The 20179-nt window shown below is 33.3% G+C and overlaps 4 protein-coding genes across 4 annotated transcripts; 2 read left to right on the top strand and 2 right to left on the bottom strand.

The window, feature by feature from the left end:
- Positions 1 to 6155: 6155 nt before the first annotated feature.
- On the bottom strand, positions 6156 to 6738 carry PHYBLDRAFT_147241 (hypothetical protein; the record flags this gene model as incomplete). Its single annotated transcript, XM_018431826.1, has 3 exons — positions 6156 to 6330; positions 6384 to 6508; positions 6649 to 6738. The coding sequence occupies 3 exons, from the start codon at positions 6736 to 6738 to the stop codon at positions 6156 to 6158; spliced, it is 390 nt and encodes a 129-aa protein (XP_018289523.1).
- Positions 6739 to 7401: 663 nt separating this feature from the next.
- PHYBLDRAFT_170154 (Zn(2)-C6 fungal-specific transcription factor) lies at positions 7402 to 12405 on the top strand (the record flags this gene model as incomplete). The annotated part of the gene is made up of 13 exons (XM_018436265.1): positions 7402 to 7835; positions 7909 to 8010; positions 8181 to 8207; positions 8424 to 8984; positions 9131 to 9485; positions 9633 to 9644; positions 9702 to 9851; positions 10020 to 10410; positions 10489 to 11022; positions 11235 to 11384; positions 11495 to 11613; positions 11797 to 11988; positions 12124 to 12405. 13 exons carry the CDS (start codon positions 7402 to 7404, stop codon positions 12403 to 12405), a joined length of 3309 nt encoding a protein of 1102 aa, XP_018289522.1.
- A 413-nt stretch (positions 12406 to 12818) lies between these two features.
- Positions 12819 to 17020, bottom strand: PHYBLDRAFT_182020 (hypothetical protein). Its single transcript, XM_018438549.1, has 12 exons — positions 16777 to 17020; positions 16373 to 16536; positions 16127 to 16171; positions 15597 to 16055; positions 15340 to 15444; positions 15120 to 15266; positions 14610 to 14840; positions 14166 to 14501; positions 13867 to 14064; positions 13325 to 13729; positions 13085 to 13246; positions 12819 to 12998 (listed from the first exon to the last, which is right to left on the bottom strand). Exons 1-12 carry the CDS (start codon positions 16835 to 16837, stop codon positions 12990 to 12992), a joined length of 2322 nt encoding a protein of 773 aa, XP_018289521.1. The 5' UTR covers positions 16838 to 17020; the 3' UTR covers positions 12819 to 12989.
- A 1655-nt stretch (positions 17021 to 18675) lies between these two features.
- On the top strand, positions 18676 to 19621 carry PHYBLDRAFT_72069 (hypothetical protein; the record flags this gene model as incomplete). The annotated part of the gene is made up of 4 exons (XM_018442590.1): positions 18676 to 18936; positions 19053 to 19172; positions 19289 to 19388; positions 19473 to 19621. The coding sequence occupies 4 exons, from the start codon at positions 18676 to 18678 to the stop codon at positions 19619 to 19621; spliced, it is 630 nt and encodes a 209-aa protein (XP_018289520.1).
- Positions 19622 to 20179: the final 558 nt, after the last annotated feature.

The following is a 20179-nucleotide window of genomic DNA, read 5'->3' as shown; positions in this document are numbered from 1 at the left end:
CTCTCTCTCTGGCCTTCTCTCTCTCTCTCTCTCTCTGGCCTTCTCTCTCTCTCTCTCTGGCCTTCTCTCTCTCTCTCTCTCTGGCCTTCTCTCTCTCTCTCTCTCTGGCCTTCTCTCTCTCTCTCTCTGGCCTTCTCTCTCTCTCTCTCTCTGGCCTTCTCTCTCTCTCTCTGGCCCTCCTTCTCTCTCTTTGGTCCTCTCTCTTTCTATTGTATTTTTTTTGTTATAATAAACATTTTTTTTACAATATTTGTCTTGGATCTTTTTTTTCAAAATATAATATAATAGTATTGTTGGTATTAAGCTTGCTTTTTATTTTAAAAAAAGTATTAGGATATAACATTAAGAATGTTTGTGAAGATTTTTTGAAGTACTTTAGAAAGCATATCATGTAAAATATAATGAAGTATCTGCATTGACTGGTTCATAAAGCTAAACTGACTTGTATTATGATCTTCAACTACTATATCTAAAAAATATATATATAGTAGACGAATAATTCATACTAATCATTTAATAATTGAGCTTAACGCGTATATAGAATATACATTTTATATTAGCTTTATTATATTTATTTGTAGAATGCTTAGTATTTCTGTATTGATTTTCTAGTCTCATACTACAAAATCCGTTATATATGAGCTGTGGCAATCCTTTAATATAATAAAATACAGCATATGTAAACACAAATGTTATTGTTTAATTATAACGTAAAGAATAAAGGTGTTTTAAAAAAGCAAAAACTATGCAAGACAAAATATATACTTATCGACTTTTTTTTTTATTCTAATATCCTATGTGCGTTTTTCTCTTAAATAATTATACAAATAATATGAGAATTAAAGCTAATAGTTAAATAATATCTTTTGTCAGATGTAAAGATAGAGTATGGATCAAGACAATAGTAGAAAATGATACATATTGTAACTCATTCAAAAACGATAGTTCAATAGTAAGACATATAATGATGTCTTTTGAAGACCTGAAAGACTGTCAAAGTATGTCTCACATAATATCATTATAAAAAACATATTATGACTATAAAACTAGTATTAAAATGGAAATTGAGCCAAAGACTGCTTTCCATTTGTTTTTGTCTCATTTTTTATTTTTGCTGCTATATAGAGAACCAAATATTTTTCTTTATCTATCATATATCTTAAAACCCCTGTTTACAGCAGTGCATAAAAAACATCTTGCTTTAATCGTTGAACTTATGTCACATACTATGTCATATGTAGTGACTGTAGACTTGAGGCTTATATTATTATGTTTTATATTCCATGCAGATATCTGCTATAAAACAAATAAAGTACACTTTCATTTATGAGCTATATAATTTACATATATTCACTTTTATATTTTTTAGTATCTTTCTATATATTTATAGCAAAAGCAAAGAGCAAAAGAAGTATACAATTTCTGTAGAATAGCCCAATGACATGGGTATATATTAGAATTTACCTAAGCCATTTAGACTATAGAAAGATCCAGAAGGAAACGCATTGTATATTAATAATAGCAAAGAACTGTACTCTTATAATATAGTCTGTGAATAAGTGTATGTCGGAATTAATGCTAGTTATACTAATTATTGGCTATATAAGATTTATATATTATATTATTACTACTCGCACATTTATCTTCTTGGTCTTTATAATAATCTTCAAATAGGATCTACATCTATTGTAAGACATATTATAAATATTCAATATATAAACAATTTCTATTCTTTATCCAAAATAAAAATCATCTTTTTGGATTCTCGCAATTGAAATACTATAGTAGTAAAGACAGATATAGTTTGGATTTGCTTTCAATAGTCTTGAATCAATTGTATGAGTGAGACTTCTAGTTTGCTTTAAAATAGTCTTAGATATATACTTATTGTCTGTTAGATATTATAATATAAAATGCCGATAGGTAAAATATTATAAGCAAGGTTATTATTTCAAGTAGAAAAGGTATGACTCATAAATATTATGAATTTTTACTGAATCTTTATTTTATTTTTTTTAATATGACTGTATCTCAAACCAACTGTAAGTATTTTTTGTTAAAACATTTTAGCTGTAGAATTGAAAGAGATATTTATATAGTCTATATATCAAATACTCTTTAATTCAAAAGAGCTCTTTTTATTATATATGGAGTATTATTAAAGCATTCAAATGTAAAAATCTGGAAAGACAAAAGACCAGTATGGGTTTAGAAGTCTCTGCAAAAGCAAACAACAAGAGCAGAAGAAATTGTAGTATCGCACAATGACCATGTAAAACACATGCAAATATGGATTTATGTATATTTATCAATATGTATATCTTATTTATATCTTTTACAGCTAGATTTATCTGTATAATACATTACTCTATAGTAGCTCATTTACTCCTCTTTGTCAATCACTTGAAACAAATGTATTATATCTTTAGTTGTAATATGTTTCTGTTTTTTTTGGCAAAATAAAAGTGCTTCTTGAAAAAGAGGAAATCAATAAAAATTATTATTATTAATATATATTTTCATACATAATTTTTACTATTATAAAATATAATATATTAAAGAGGTATTACGAAAGAGTATTTTATATATAGTGATTACTGACTATCTCTCATGTAAAATATTCATGCAGTCTTGAAATTATTTAAACCTTTTTATGTCATGTAATTGACTGTATGAATTACTTTAAAAATCCTCTCTATGATCATACACCCTAGTAAATAAAAACAGAATTATATAATATAATATATATTAGTTATGTAGTATCTCATAGCTACTGTATTAATGCTGGTAGTCTTTTAGACTCTTACTTGATTCAATTAAATTATTCTAATCATCTAAATTAGCTTTCATTTTGCTTTTATTCAATTGCTCTTTTTACAAAATCTGCCACACATTATAGATTAAATAGAGTATAATGTACATAGAGAATTACATAATAAGTCTATATTCACATTATGAGTGGATAATGAAAAGAAAATACATACCTACTTTATAAAAAATATGTGTATGAAATATAAATTAATGAATATATTATTTTCTGTAATGACATATAGCTCTGAAACAAACACGCATTTTATTTTTGATTAGCATAATAATTCGCTCATTCAATATGAGAAAAAGAAGAAGAAAAAGTATATAAAGGGCAAATATTCAAAAATTTAGATGCTTTTTCATCTCATTTATAATGTTCAGCAACGCAAATCTTTTTTCTTGCAACAATATCGCTAGCTCCAATGGTAAGTTATCAATAATATTTTTCCTTTCAACAATAAATTAATATATTTTACTTGCTTTATTTAGCTGCCAACTCTATTATTCCTGCTCATAATTGCAGCAGACCAATAACAGGTCTTATTGATAATGAAGTACTTTTGCCACCAAACATGACGATCATCTCAAGAAGTGAATCCAATGAAACAATGTCAAGACTTTCTGTATACAAGGGTGCTTTTTTGTATTTCTTCTTATATCTCTGTATCTATTATCTTTGTATCGATAACATTTTTCTGTTCTCATATTTATTGTAAATAAATATTCTTGCAAAAAACACCGTGTTTTCTTTCAAGTAAAACAATATTCTTTTAATGGGATATATTTCCCTTACTTTCTACCTCTCAAAACGGCTCATTTTTCTATGTTAGACCTTAAGTTCAGTAACTAGAAAAGAGGTATCAAAAATAGTTTATTATACTTAAGTAATATGTTCCTAATGTATTCTGTCTAGAGTGGAATAGAAAGGTTTGTCAAGACTTTTAATCTACAGAATATGTAGCCTATCTACATAGAAATCTTATTCTCTGCAATGTAATGTAATATAATTAAAGTGATTAGATATATAATTCTATAATACTACATTAACAAAAGAAATATGACTTCTTACTTTATTCCAAGTAGAATTATATTATTTGTTTAAATGATGGCTATAATATGCTTCAAAACAAGCTTATAAATGTATATTGTCTATGGAACCATAATATCTAAAGCTGTGTATATCCAATCAATACATATGTACATATTACGTTTCTCTTCATTATTGGTTTGCACAAAGGTTTTGGGTAACTCTTATATATCTATATTACTTTGAAATATTGTATAAAAAGCGGTAATATAGCCCCAAACAAAAATCTATAGAAAAAAAACTAAACAGAAGCGTATAAGCAATAATAGCAAAGAAACATATAATAACATTGATAGATATGTTAAATATTACTGTCAATAATAGTAAAAATCAGATATCTACCAATTGTTAGAGAATGACAATAAATACCCATCAAAGAGCTACAACTTCAATCACAGTTACAGCTACATAATTTTTTCTATACAAAATCTTAAATGTTTAGTAATTGTATTATTTATTTATTTTTTAATAATTAGTTTCATGTTTTTTTTGTATTGCTCTTAATGACCTGCTTATAAATAAAGCCGGATAGATATTGTTGAGAAAGTTAAAGAAACTAATTCTTTTGATGTGCTAAAAATTGAAACAATCCATGTCCATTGGTAGAAGTTTGTATCTAAATTCTGGATTAGATTTTGCTAAATGTCTTCTGTTGAATATTCACACTCGATAAAAATAAATCAAGAAAAATCTACTTTATAATGAGAGTATATAAAAGACTTCTTATATAAGTATTTAGGAGCGTATAGAGCGCTATAAATATATAGAAAGTAATACCCTGTTTCTAGTGAATCCTTTATAGAATATATTTGTCTATCATCATGGCAAAAAAAAACAGCTTTCTCTACATGTACGCATATATGAACTACTCGTGACTGCCATAATATACTAGTATGCGCTGTTATATACTTCTTAGCAAGTAAGAACAACTTACACAAAGATTTGATAGATCAAAGCAGATAATCAAATATCACTTACACAGGATTTGTATAATAAGTGACTGAAACACGCATGTTTTTTTTCTTAAAGGAACAAAAGAGTGTTGCGACTATGAAGGTCAGAAAAGATCATCCAATTATTTTCGTGTCGGATCCGGTCTGTAAAGTAAGGGCTATGTTGCCTTATTTCAACGGCAAGGGTAGTTATTCTTAACAGGAAGAATAAACGCTTAAATAATTAGGCTTTATCCGTGATTGATGCAGCCAGCATGGTAAGTACCAATTGTTGGATATATATGTGTGTATGTGTTGTATACAAAAAATATTTAATAAGATTCTACTAGAAGTTTAAAATTACAATAATAATAGTAATAGTAATAAAAATAATGAATGGAATATACTATAAAATGTTGATATTGCACCTCAGTTACACTCAACCAGAATAAATGAAATAATGTTGTATAGCAAATAAAGGCAATTGAACAATGTTACGCACAAGAACGAAAAAAGAGCGTTTAATTGCCATTCTTGGAACTAATGCAAGCATTGGGCTTTTGTACATTGCTTTTATTCCAGGAAACCTTTTTCCTGCCAATGAGAAACCAAGATCCAAGCCAAAGTTCAAAGAAGGAACATATGGTATTACGGTATATATTAAGCCTTGGATTTAACTACATATTGTGTTCATCCTATTATAGATAAATTCAAAGGCTAGCAGGGTGTAACAAGCTCATATTCTTATTATCATCATTTTTGGAGTTTCTGTTTTGTTTTTTGTTTTTGGGTTACCATGACAAACCTGTAATTGGAGCTTAGGATTTTGATGAACATATACACATAAATATAAAGATACGCATATTTATATATGTAAATTATATCCATAGGGACTAACCCAACTATATTTCAATGGATACAAGCACCAAAAAATACGACGACAAGGATGGAAAAATACATGTATATGAAATACTAGATGGGGCTTTAAACAAAGCTTTGTGTGTCTTGTTTTGCATTTTGCTATAGTCTCACACTGAGAGCTAGAAGCTGTGGGTGAAAGAGACTATTATTTCTTTTTGTCTATGTGTGTGTGTATGTATAAATAAATTTATGTATGCATGTACGTATGTATGCATGTATATGTAATATGTATGTGTTTTCTGTTTTTTTTCTTTAGTTTTAGCTTTGTTTTGTTTGGAAAACCTCTTCTTCTCTTTTTTGATCAATTCATTCACCTTTCTTCCCTCTTCATTCTGTTTATCGAAAGGGAAGATTAGGCGTATGAATGCTTATGGTTCGATGGAATGTATGGAAGAATAAATAATTCAAGATTTCGTGTCCTCCTTTCCAGAACGTATTTGCGTCTCGGTCACAGTGCTACTAGTAGGTTTCATCTCACTCATAACATTTTCAATGGCGTCGTCTACTTGTTTTTGGTAGTACTCATCTTTGAGTAATGTCTCAAGGATCTCTTCCCGGATACTATCGTAAAATTTGGCTCTTGCAATGTGATTTAATGAGTTTGCACATTTAGGCATCGGTCACCATCGTACCTCTCTAGTTCAGTTGTTACATGCTCGTAAAACGAGGTGCGGTCTTTGTCTAGTAAGGAATCATCTTTTTTCACGATATCTTCCATGAATCCATTTGTATTTTCAAGAAAACTCTGGCCGGTAGGCTAAAGTTTACAGGTAAAATAAATAAAAATAAAAATAAAAAAATATATAAATATAAATTAAACTATTGATTGGCAAAGAATCACAGAGAAAGAGAGAGGATGAAATTGTACATTAATTGACAGACGACCGTTGCGCTTACCGCAGATTGAAACTCTGACAAGAGGCGTTTACGTAGACTGTCAAAGGTGCCCTTGCGTTTCAACTGCAACACAACATCTTCAGGCGTCATTATTTCTATTGATGGAAGTGTAATGAACAAGGATCAATTAAACCGTCCCCTTTTCCCTCCCTCCCTCCTTCCCTCCCTCTCTCTCTCTCTCTCCCTCTCTCTCTCTCTACCTCCGATTCACACACACACACATTTTTTAAAGTACAGCCCCATGTTGCAGTCTTTATCTTTGCCTAGTACAAAGCTATTATTTACCAGCCATATTAATTAACAGTGGTAGTAGTAATAAGAAAGATATAAAAATTATAGGAGTATAGCGCTTGTATAGCACTTGTACAGCACTTGTATGAAAAATTTGCTTTCCTTCAAGTGGCTGGGAGAACTGAGTGCAGTCTATTTCTCATTTCTTTTCTTTTCTTTTTTCTTTTTTACTTGAAAAACCAAGCCGACTGTCAAACACAATAATCAGGCTCTCAAATTCTTTGCTTGGCGATGAAGACACGTGGATAAGAAAAATCATTGGCTGGAAAAATATGTCCCCGATGCCGGAGGGAAAGGAATAGACAAGGCAGTTTTTGCCTGTGCTCGACTGATTTTTATTTTTATATTTTTATTTTTTGTCTGTAACATTTTGGCAAGTAGATTACTGTTTTATAGATCTGAGCTGCGAATTCATCTTTCTTTCGCATTCATTGTCAAGTTGTCCGTTCGCCTCTTCTCCTCATGTCGACGCCAACGCGCTGGACACGACACTTGCCACAAACAATTCAACATACACCACAACCAGCCCAACCAGCTCAACAAACCCAACCATCACAACCAACCCAACCAGCCCAACAGGCATCACAGCTGACACCGCAAGCGACTGTACAAGAGCAATACGCAAGGACAGACAAGTACTTTAAGATGGAAGTTCCACGAGAGTATGGTCTATTACAACCAAAGTCTCAACCACAACTTCAACCGCAACTTCAACTTCAACCTCAACCTCAACACCAACCTCAACACCAACCTCAACAACAACCATATTTTCAGCAACCTTATCACCCCTCGGGTTATGCACGACCTATACAACCCATAGCACCAGGAACTGGACAAAATTATAGAGGATCAAATGAGTCTGTTGAATCCAAACGTATACGGATCAGTAGAGCATGGTTAGTCTTTAATTATTTAATAAACAAATGATAATTGCCATATCTTATCTTTCATTTTCATTTTCTTTTACAGTGATGCTTGTCGTCGAAAGAAAATCAAATGTACAACTGATAATAATAGTGGACCCTGCAGAAACTGTACTCAGTCATGCGTAGAATGTACTTACAACGACAGGTAACGATTTCGACACATCAATATACATATATATCTTGGTCTTTCCTTTTTGGATGCATTTGGAATTATAGTAACAAAGACAGCAATTACTTACAAATGCAACGTTTCTTTTTTTTTTAAAAAAAATGTTATATACAAATATAAAAATCTAATTTCATACGCACAAAAAGGGCAAAACGTCGAGGACCACCAAAAGGGTAAATTGTATTTCCTAATAGAGTCAATTTAAGACTATGTGATTTCCAAAATTGTACTTTTGAAAAGTCTTTTTTTCCTTTTTCTGATTTTTCTGAATTTCCTTTTTATTATTTATCTTATTTTATTTAATTAATTAATCTGCTCTTCTTTTGTCTTCTTTTGTCTTCTCTTTATTTATCACACATACACACACATGCGAAAATATCGACAATTAGGTACATTGATATTCTTGAGAATCGCTTAAAGAGAATGGAGCGAATTCTCGGCGGTTTGTCCGACAACGAGGGTTCTGAAGACGGGCAACCGAAAAAGAAGGTTGCGAAGCAGGCAGAAAATTTAGACAAAATTGTGGCAACCCAAGATTCTTTCAAAAGTGCCACAGTTACACAGTCACCCGCCACTGGTCAGAACAATGGGGGGAAACGGGCTGCCGTGGATACAAAAGATGACGAGAAGCCACTTGCTGTTGGCCTGTCCTCAATTAGCAATGAAGCACGGACACGTTTCGTTGGTGACATGAGCCCTTTACCGTTCTTGGCCCATAAGATAAATTTTGAAGACCCTCGATTTTCGAATCAATTTGGGATGCAGATTCGTAAATTCGGCCAAAGTTTAGTATTCTATGAATGTGAAGATCAGAGCAATGGTCATTTGAGTGAAAATATCTTGAGAGAACTTGGAATGCTGGGACCGGGCGAAACAATCAAAGGAATGAACGATTGGATCTTCAGGGTATCAGGGTTAGATAAGCAAATGAGTGATAGACTCATGAAGATGTAAGTCTTTATCATTTTTATTTTTATTTTATATCCATATATACATTCTTTCTTTCAACAATGAAAAACTTTTTGTATTTTGTTTTAATATATTTAATCCTTTCTTAAACACACATACGTATTCGATTTTCTTTGTTTTGGTGTAGATATTTCCTTTATATACACCCTGGGCTTCCAGTGATTAACAAAAAGCTCTTCTTGAAGCAGTACAGAGGAAATGTAGGTGGTTACCCTTCAGCGCCGCTTCTAAATGCTATCTATGGTTCGGCCGTACGATATATTGAGATGTGTAAACTGTTTGGTGACAAAGCTCCTCCAGAATACGGCGACGACAAACCCATTCCAGAAGGCTGGTCCGAGAAATTATTCGAGAACCTGATTGTGTACGTCAAAGGAAGATACAATCCATGTATATCTACAATTCAGGCAATAGTTGTTGGTCATAATCATCGTGCAAGTGTGGATGAAAAAATGACGAGTGGGTGGCTATTAAATTCGGCGGTAAGACAAAAAGGAAGAAGAAAAAAGTCAAAAGGATACGCTTAAAGACCAATACAACTGTATCACATGCTAATTTGTTCTTTTTATTCTGTGATTTCCTCTAACATATATATATATATATATATTGTGTACCTTCTACATCAAAAGGCTATTCGTATGGTAACACATTTTTATCCAGTCAATTCAAGGCCGACGTAAAATTAAACGTATCTTTAGGCTCAAGATCTTGGTCTTCATCGGTCAAGTGAAAAATGGGACATCCCTGAAAGTGAAAAGGAAACTAGAAAACGAGTATGGTGGGCAGTCTATATTATGGACAAGTGGTCATCGGCTAGTACTGGAAGGCCTCAAACTATATTTGACGAGGTAAGAAAAGCTAAAAGCTAAAAGCTAAAAGCGCATACCGTAGTATGCCTACTACTACCACTACTAATGCTACTACTACTATTATTATTATTATTTACTGCTGCTATTTTGACTTTTATTTTATTCTTAAAAACAATAACAATTTGCAATTGTTTCCAATTTAAAAAGGATTGTGACGAAGAGTATCCTTGTGAGGCCGCATCGTGGGATGAAGTCATGGACACACCTGACAAATCTGAAACAGGTGATGAAGATGGTCCAAGATTCCCTTCTCTGGACACAGGCGCAGCGCGCAAAATCAAAGGAGAAAAGATACCGATCTACCAACCCTTTGTACAGCTAGTCAAACTGTCAGAGATACTCGGAAAAGTCCTTCAAGGTCTGTACACGCCTAAAGCCAAGAAACACAGTGCATTACACGGAAGTGATTCTATTATCTCATACCTTGACGGTGTGCTGTCCGAGTGGAAATCTGCCCTTCCTCCTGCCCTTCAGATATCAAATGTTAATGTACACCGTCTTGACAGCAGAGGACAGACACCTCTGCTATCCATGTCAGGTAACTAAACGGTTCAAATAGATCATCCCATTAATTAAAAAATAAAAGTTATAATGTAGACTAACATTGTGTATATAGGCTTAATATACCTTTCATATTGTACTCTACTTATATTACTTCATCGGCCATTTATTGAAAAAGATGGAGAGCAAAAGACTAGGTCCTCACTGTCTTCACTCAGTATTTGTACAAGTGCTGCGACTCGCTGTGCTGACATTGCCAAAAAGATGCACTATCGAGATTTCCTTTTGGTGTCTTGGAACTTTGCTATCTATCCAGTTTTTACAGCTGCTGTGATTCACATATACAATGCAGCCAATCCGGACAGTATTGTATCAGAGGTTGCAAGGGCAAATCTGGTAAGAGCTGTCCTGGTAATCAAGCGATTATCAAAGATGACATCTTCGGCCGAACGTCTCTACAATATCCTGAAACAACTGATGGATTTTCATAAAATTCCATTTAACGACCATGATCTATCGGACCAAGAAGAGAGAGCGGCACAAGATGGAAATATGCCTAAAAAGACACGTATCACATATAGGAAAAGAAATCAAAAACGAAAACATATGCTACGTGGTAGCTCAGAGAGTCAAAATGACTATAGCACAGGTAAAATATATGAATATGTGAAATATAACCGATTTATGAAATTACATGAAATTCCTATATAATTTAATGTATGTGCTCGTGCGTGCGTGCGTGCGTACAAAAAAAAAACATGCACCTGGATAGAGAGAAATATAGGATAAAAATTAGGACCTATTCTTCTTCTTTTAATGAGGAGACGGGTTACGGAAATATTTTAACCAAACTGGTTTTAGGAGATTCGCCTCATGGTCAGATCAGTGTTTCAGTATCCCCAATGGAAACATCTGTAGAAAGACCCAGTAGTGCAGGGTCAGGTTCATCAGCTGTTTATGGCGATTGGATAAATGGACTTTATCCTACACTGCAAAAAAATAATACTCAAGGTAAAACAACAGGCACATATTTTTGTAGATTTACATTTAATTCAATTCAATTTGTGTCAATTTTGATTAATCAACGTAATGTCTATTTGTATTTTTTTTATTGAACTTAGCTGTGTCGATGGCAGCAGAAGGTCCTTCTGCAAATAATGTTTTAGACACTGATCCTCACATACTACGACAATTTGGGTTATTGCCAGGACAGTTGTTCACTCCACTTGAAAGCCTTTCAGTCAACCGACAAGAACAGTCCCAGCTCCAACCACAGCAACAATTACAGCAACAGCAATTGCAGCAGCAGCAACACCAACACCAACAACAATTACAACAACAGCATCAGCAACAATTGCAGCAACAACAACAACAATTGCAGCAACAACATCAGCAGCAGTTACAGCAACAGCAACAACAGCAGTTACAGCAACAACAGCAACATCGATCTGAAAACAACCTAGGGAACGGCTTGGTTATGGCACCCAGCTTTTCCGATAAATTTATGTTTGGATTAGACAGCACTGGAATGGATGGATTCCAGACGCCATGGCAACAAGATTCAAATACGTACTCCACGACTAATCAAACACCACAAGTCCAACAACAACTAAGCGTGGATGAAAACCAAAACCAAAATCAACCACAACAACAACAACAACAACAACAACAACAACAACAACAACAACAGCAACAACGATTGCCAAATTCTAACAATGCAGCAGACTTTGGCTCTATGTATTCTATGCAGCAACCTCATTTATTCCAAGCTCCAATCGTTTCATCCGCCAATAATTTAGAAAACACATTCTTCCGTAACCGACCAGATAATCCGTTCTGGTCTGTGCCAAGTAGTATTGAGTTCGACGACTGGGCCGCCTACTTTTTACCAGGAGAAATGCAACAAGGCTTCTCTACATCGACATCTACACCTATAAAAACATCTTCCACTCAATTGCCAAATCAAAACGAGGACAAGAGTAATAATAATAATAGTACACATCAACATCCCTGGCCTCTATGCCCAATGTAAACCCTCTTCTTTCTTTTAGTTCTTTCCTTCCCTCTTCTTTACTTCATATTTAAAAATCTTATTTGATCGTTTTATTCCATAGCCCACATGTGCTTTGGATAAAGTTTACAAATTCGACACCATGCAAAAATCTTCTTCTTTTCGTCTGTATATATATATTTTTAAAAAAATATATAAAAATACACCATGTATAATATACACCAAATCCTACATTCATTTATTCGTTCACAAGCACATTTTCTCACTCACTCCTCCTATAATTCCCTTGCACACATTCATTCATTGTAAATCTGTTGATTTGTAATAATTTCTTTATAACAATTCTCATGTAATTTTTTCCAGAGGATTAAATGTGAATTATATGCCTGTTTTTCTTTTTCTTGTTAATAATCCAACCTTTATAATCGTATGATAAATGCTTGTTAAATCCAAAAGGTTTTTTCTTTTTTTTTTGGTTCTTTTGTTTTCTTTTACAGCAAAAATTTCTTGGGTCTTTTGTCTTTCATTGCCCCTCTTTTTTTTTCTCTCACTTTTTCTTTTTCATTTCTTTTGGTTCGTTCTCTCTTCTTGCTGAATTAAAGGATTTAGAATTTCTAATATAAAAAAAAACCGACAAGATACGTAAAGTGAGAAATTAAAATTAAGGTTACAGTATAGAAATAATAAAGAAATAACTTACCCATGAATCATCAATATTCTGAGCCCATCTAAACTTCTCAATAAGTGTCTTGCTGAACACTTTTTCCAGTGGTACGTTATATTTTTTGCACCATGCAACGCTGATTCTAGGGTCAATGTAGTTCATCTTGGACGTGCTCAATGCAATTTCCTTGTTTTCCTCCTTTTTTATATATATATATCATTAACATTAAAGAAATAAAGAGAAAATACACATATAAATATTTTTATACTTATTTACCTTGTCTGTTTCTTGAACAATGGTCATCTTAATCTTGGCGTCCGTTTTCTCAATAGCAGCCTTTAGCTTTTCTACATTCATGGTTGGCTTGCAAGCCACCTTTCCGGTCTTGCGTTCTTTCTTGAGACGTGCTTCCATTTCATTTGCTGCCTTGAGTCTTTCTTTTAACTCGGATTCCGGCAGAGGCTTTTCACCATCTGCCTTTAATTTTTCGTTTTGTTTCTCAAACTTCTGCTTGATCTTTTCCCGCTCCTTTTCCACAAGGTTAGCCTCGTATTCAATCATCCATTCTTCGGTCAGATCAGGATCCTCTGCAGAGAGTTCTGGCTTCTTCTTTTTCAAAGCAGGCTCCAAAGTAAGAATCTGTCTTTTGAGCTTCATATTTTGATATTTAAGTGCCCGGATCTACATACAATACACCAAGAAAAAAATGACATTTGTTAGTTTGACGATCAACTTAATTGGGTTCATGAAAAAAAAATCCTAAAATTACTTGCCTTGTCCTTGATTTTTTCGATCTGTTGTGCGTGAGATTTGGAAACTGTACGTTGATGGTTACACAGAACAGCAACTTCTCTGTTGGCACGGTTGTAAGAAAGCATCTTGTCGGAAATAGGGTCGGTTGGCACAGTCAACTTATCCAACTGTTGCTGAAAAGTGTGTGATGCATTGTATGTACGGAAGACCTTTGCAGACAAGCCTTTCATGCAGCTGTTGAGATACTTATTCAAACCGACAGTCTAAATTCCAATAACAAAATAATAATAAGTGTCTGATATACTCTCTCTATCTCTTCCACTTTATCTCTTTTTGTATGTGTATATATATCTCAATAATTTACCGTCAAGCGGTCGAAAATCATGTGGCCAGGACCGACTTGTTTCTTGAAAATCTTAATGTTCTTGAACACCTGAATATCCACATCGACAGAGTTCTCGTAACGGATCGAATCCTTACCAAGGAAATCGAACTTGAGGGTGTTTGGTGGAATAAGATCAACATGCTCATAACGTAAAGAGCAGCAGCCAACAGTGTCAGCCTCGTCATCACCCTTTTCGTTACCGGCTCTCAGAGCAAATCTGTCGATGAGATACATGGCAGTGGCACGTTGTCTGGTTTCACTAAGCTTATCTCTTAACTCAGCAGTGTAATTTTCTCTAATCTTCTTGACATATTTCTACAAGAATGTGTATAAATATATATGAAAGAATTGCTTTTGTATTTAGTATATTGTGTAAATGTTTGCTTGTATATATATATTATACGTGTATTTTTTTTGGTTTACCTTTAATTCTCTAGCCTTTTCAAACTTTTGCATATCACTCTGTCCTTTCCATGCCGAGGAAGCTGCCAAAAAGACATACTTGAAAGAGCCATTGACATTCTCTTTCCATGTTGCGAGCCAAGTGGCTGTTTGATCGTGGGCAACTAAAGCCCATTTGTGACCTGCTGGAGGTTCAGGAACCTTGGCAGTGTGACCGATGTTTATAGTGACTTGTTCGGGAGTAACGCGTTTCTATCATAATTTAATACACAGACACAAACACAGACACATCAGAAACACACAGACATACACACAGATATGCATACAAGTACGCATGCACGCGCGCGGGCATACAGACAAGCACATATACATGCACACACACACACACACACACAGGAACATATAAAATAATAGATAGAGTACCGAAAAAATTACTACTAACTAACTAACTAACTAACTAACTAACTAACTAACTGATTTTACTACTATAATTAATATTTAATATTTAACATTAATATTTGTCTATTATACCTTTAATGTGCCAGTCTTGGGATGATCACCACGACCACGGAAGAGACTTGGAGGTTCGATTCTAAAGTTTCCGACCTTTTCTTTTCTTCCATCGACATATGCATACAAAAATGGCTCTTCGGTCTTCATTCTCTCCTCTTTTGCTTTCTAAAATAATGTCATGTTAGTAACAGCAAAACCAACAGAAAATGGAAGAATTAAAATAAAATATGAGCCACACCTGCTTCTCTTCCTTTGTTGCCTGCTTCTTCTTTTCCTTGTCCAATTCAAACTTTTCCCAGATGGGTCTAAAGTCACACTTGTCGAATTCTTTGATCTCAGGGTTCTTTTATATAAAGGGAAAAGAGAGTGAGTGTGTAAGTAAGTGGGTGGGGTGAACGACTTTTTTGTTCGAGGTTTTATAGCACACAAATATATAAATATGCACAACAACAAGCGCAAGTATATACACCTGTATATATAGACACTATTTCTTACCCTTGGATCCTGTTTCAAAACTTCCTGCCAATCTCTGAAAAAGTTCTTTTGAAACGTAGGGTTTTTGGCGTGATCTGTTTCCAGAAGAGCAGCGAAAAAACTGGCAACTTCCTCGGCTTCAGGAGTGAGTGTGATTGGCTTTCCGTCGTACTTCATCTTGACGCCGTGAGGGACATACTCTGGTGGGAACAAAACGCCATTGTGTTCCAAGGTAGTCCATTTGATACTATCATCACCATCTTCGGCCTTTTGGGAATCTTCTTCCCACCATCTGTAGACCTCCTCTTCCTCCTCTTCTTTGGCTTTTTTGGATTTCTTTGTTTCCTTTACGGCTGGCTCGGCAGTCTTGGCTTTTTTGGCAGTAGTAGCTTTTTGGGAAGTAGTAGAAGACACAGAACGCTTGAGAGAAGCAGCAGCCGAGGTGGTATCAGCCAAGGTTTCTTTCTTGACTGGTTTAGACTATAAAAAATTAAATTGAAATCATGAGAAAAAAGAAAATACAAATAAAGAAAAAATAAAGAGTTATGTACCTCTTTCTTGACAGTAGTTCCGTTTGATTGTTTACGCTTCTTTGCCTAAGATCGAATAATATCGTTGTTGTTATTAATATTCCATTCAAAATATTAAAATGTGCTCCTTGCTTTAAGTAAATATGGCCAGCCGCTTGAATTACATACACACATACATGTATATGTATGTATGTATGTATGTATGTATGTATGTATGTATGTACGTATGTATTTATGTGTTTATAAATCACCAGGAGAATAACGTACCAATGGGGTGTTATCTTGGTCGGCTTCTTGTTTTACGTTGCGCTTTACAGGGCGATCATTTGATCGCTTGACATTTGCAACCTTTGAACCATCAGCTGAAGAATTGGTAGGTTTTTGTGGAAAGGCTTGATCATGTGTTTCGATCTTTACTGGTGTTTGAATTGCTACAGAATTGAATAATATTTTATATTTATATATTACAAAACACAAATGCAAAATACAAATGTAAATATAAATTATTAATATATATTAATTATAATTTTAATTAGGATTATGATTATATATTTATATATATATATATGTGTGTGTGTGTGTCTGTTGGTTGGTTGGAAATTATATATATATATATACGTATATAGGTATCTATGTATATAATTTTATAAGAAATATAAGATAATACGTACGAGTTGGGGCTTTTGGGGCAACTCTCTTGTAAAGAGGTTTATCATCTTCTGAATCAGACATCTTCAAAAGGATTCAATTTCGCGTGGGATCGCGTGTAAGGTAAGAAGAAAAGTTAACAAGAAGAAGAATGAAAAATTAAAAAGAAATCAATAAAAGACTAAAATCAATAATCTAGGAAGGCGATGAGTATAAAGAAGCTATTGAACAAAGAGAGCTAGATAGATAGAAAGAGAGAGAGAGAGAGGAGAGAGAGAGAGGAAATGATGAGGGATAAAAAGGGAGTTTTTTTTTTATTTTTTCTGTTAAGTCGTTTTTTGAAGGCAACGGTCTTTTTATAATAATTCTGTATAAATGATCATTTACATCAGTGCTGTAATGGCGGAGTTGATGTGTGATTTGAATCCCGTTAATCTTAAGCCAAGCAGTGAGAGAGCGAAAGAGAAAGCATAGAGAAAAAGGGAATATTTGTGAGTACAGATGTATATATTTCTGATCTGTATTGTGAAGCACATATAATACTACTAATACTAATACTATTACTATTATTATTCTGCTTAATAGAATTATATGGAAATTTATTTATTTATTTATTTATTTATTCATTTATTTATTAAGCAAAATTCAACCAAAAATCGAATTGTTGGATAATCATGTACTGTACGTATTATGTGTGTGAGAAAGAGAATGGGATTTTTTTTATTACTCTCCTCAATTGATCGATTGTCACTAATATTTCCATTTGGGTTAATTAGTTTAAAGAAGCTTTTTTCCTCTTATAATTAATGTACAAAAGCCAGAGAGAATTTATGAACCAAAAATCAAAAGAATCTTGTTCATTTTGGCAAAGACATTAGTAATACAGTATTAATATCTCAACTTGACCATTTTATATTTATTTTATTGGCCTTGGTAGAACAAAGTATCCATAAGATGTTACAAGTGGCGATCACCAGTTTTATTTTCATTTCATTTCATTTCACTTTTACTTTTACTTTTAGTTTTGCAGACTCCTGCACTGTATAATCACTTATTTCTATTTGGTCCTCATCCGTCCAACCACGGCGGCTCAGAACCGAAGCTTTGTTCAACCCTGTAATGGATTCACAAAAAAATAACAAAACAAAACAAAACAAAACAAAAATGAGAGAAAAAGACATATTTAATCTACGCCAACAAAGAATGAATGAAATGAATAAATGAAACTAATAAATAAATATGACCATCTTTATACAGAATACTATGTAGCAAGTATTATTCATACACAGACATAAAAGTATATATAGAGAAGGAGAGGCACAGAGACACTTCTTTGTACACACAAAAAAGGGAAATCCTAATATACATATTAAAATAACCAAGGTTAATGATTGTGCAATCGGTTATAATTCTTCGTATATATGTATATATAAATTTATATAAATATGCATAGATACATATATATATATATATATATATGTATAAAAGAAATCGAAATATGAGGCTAAACAACCCAAAATCGTCTATTTAGTAAATATCAATTAATATCAATTAATATACATTTATGTCTCTGTTTATATTTGATATTCTACATTTGGATACTCATTGTACTCTTTGGTATTATAGGTATATCAATACTACTTCTATTAGAATAATGATAATGATAATGATAATAATAATGGTAATGGTAATATAAGGTTGATGATAGCACTCACTCAAATTCGTATAGGACAAGAATAATCTGTTTGGGGGATCGGAAAGAGCTGGCTCTGGATATATATATAGCCAATAGAATCTGAGGCTTAGTACCTCTTTCTCTCTAGAGAGAGAGAGATATGCGTGTATCTATGTGTGTGTGCACAAAAAATTGAAAAATTGATTATGCCCAAATTTCATCATACGAATCCACTATTTAATACAACATGAATCAAGACGAATCTAATGCTAAATCTCGAGAGGATTCATCTAACCATGCTCTAAGAAAGAACAATTTACTTCCGTCAGATCGACGTGCGACTTTACTCTACCGCACAATGGACCATACCCAACCTCCAGTTGAAGATCCTTCAAACCCACCTCATATCAATACACAACGGAGGCACGAATATGAAGCAATCAAAGGTATCAATCGTGTGATGGGACAAGTGATTGAAAACTTTGGAAAAAGCAGTACACACATCAAGGTAAGAATAAATAAATATATTAAAAGCTACTAGGTTTATTTCTTGACAAAAATAGCTATATATTTATATGTGATAACCATATAATTATATATAATTAATGTACAAATTTTCTCTAGGAACTGGCAGAAACAGTAAATGAATCAGAGCAATTGCTTGACAGATGGATTGCTGTATTGTCCCAAACAGAGCACACAAAGCGTCTTTTAGAAGATCCAGACTGGCACGGAAAAGAGGCAGTAAGTACTTGTAATGTTGAGGCAATATATAAATGTTATCAAATGAACTTACAAACCATTTATCATTCTGTTAACTATGTGTGTGTGTGTTTTTTTTTCTTGCTCAAATAATAAAGGAAGACCAAGCCAAGTCTCGAGAGACATCTAGTCCAACAAAAAAACGACCAATAGAAAAGACTGGTATGAACAATATCTTGAAGATGGACAAGCTATCGTGTAACTGATAAAGAAACATATGGAATTGAATGGTGTATATCTAAAACGAAATGGTCCGTCTTCTTTTGGTATTTTTTCTTATAGATATTGAACCTTCTCGATCCCAAAATCGTAAAAAACCAACTCCATCAACATCTGCAACCAGAAACTCAAGGTTATCTCAAGGATCAAAGCAAGTATCGTTCAAACGGACCTCATTTGGTGAAGGATCCTTAGTAAAGAAGCCAAGATAAAAGAAAAACAATGCACACACACACCCATATATATATATACTATACATTGCACTTCACTTCACTACCCTGTAACTTCATTGTCCTGTACTGCACTCATTGCATACAATCATAATTCAAGCTAAACCCTTGATTGATTTATTTATTTAAATCAATATATTTATTGTATAAATATATCTGTATATATGTACATAATACTGTGCATATCTTCCTTTATTTCTTTCTTTCTTTCTTTGCTTATTTATTTATTGCACTGATTAATTAATTAGTTCTTCACTATCATGGCTTATTGTGTTTATTGACAAGTCTTTATAGTATATGTATAATGTATAATGTGTACATGTGTTTGGTGTTTGGTGTGCGTTGTATGTTGTATGCTGTGTTCTGTGTTCTGTGTGCTGTGAGTTGTGCATGTATCTTATCTAGTTATGAATGCAAAAGAAGAAAAGAAAAAAAAAAGAAGTTGTGCATTGAATTTTCCATTTGTATACAGGCATATATGCATACATACATACATACGCATACGCATATATGCATACATACCCCATCCTCCTCCATATC

The sequence above is a fragment of the Phycomyces blakesleeanus genome, assembly GCF_001638985.1.
Source record: "Phycomyces blakesleeanus NRRL 1555(-) unplaced genomic scaffold PHYBLscaffold_15, whole genome shotgun sequence".
Taxonomy (NCBI): Eukaryota; Fungi; Mucoromycota; class Mucoromycetes; order Mucorales; family Phycomycetaceae; genus Phycomyces; species Phycomyces blakesleeanus.
Note: the sequence above shows the minus strand (reverse complement) of the source record. Positions and strands in the feature narration are given on the sequence as shown.

Excerpts from the sequence above, each read along its gene's own strand:
- PHYBLDRAFT_182020 (XM_018438549.1), bottom strand. The coding sequence starts at position 16,837 with ATGTCTGATTCAGAAGATGATAAACCTCTTTACAAGAGAGTTGCCCCA. Across the intron at positions 15,445-15,596 it reads TTTTGAAACAGGATCCAAGG|AACCCTGAGATCAAAGAATT; the intron begins GTAAGAAATAGT and ends TTTATATAAAAG. Across the intron at positions 13,247-13,324 it reads TTGTTCAAGAAACAGACAAG|GAGGAAAACAAGGAAATTGC; the intron begins GTAAATAAGTAT and ends TATATAAAAAAG.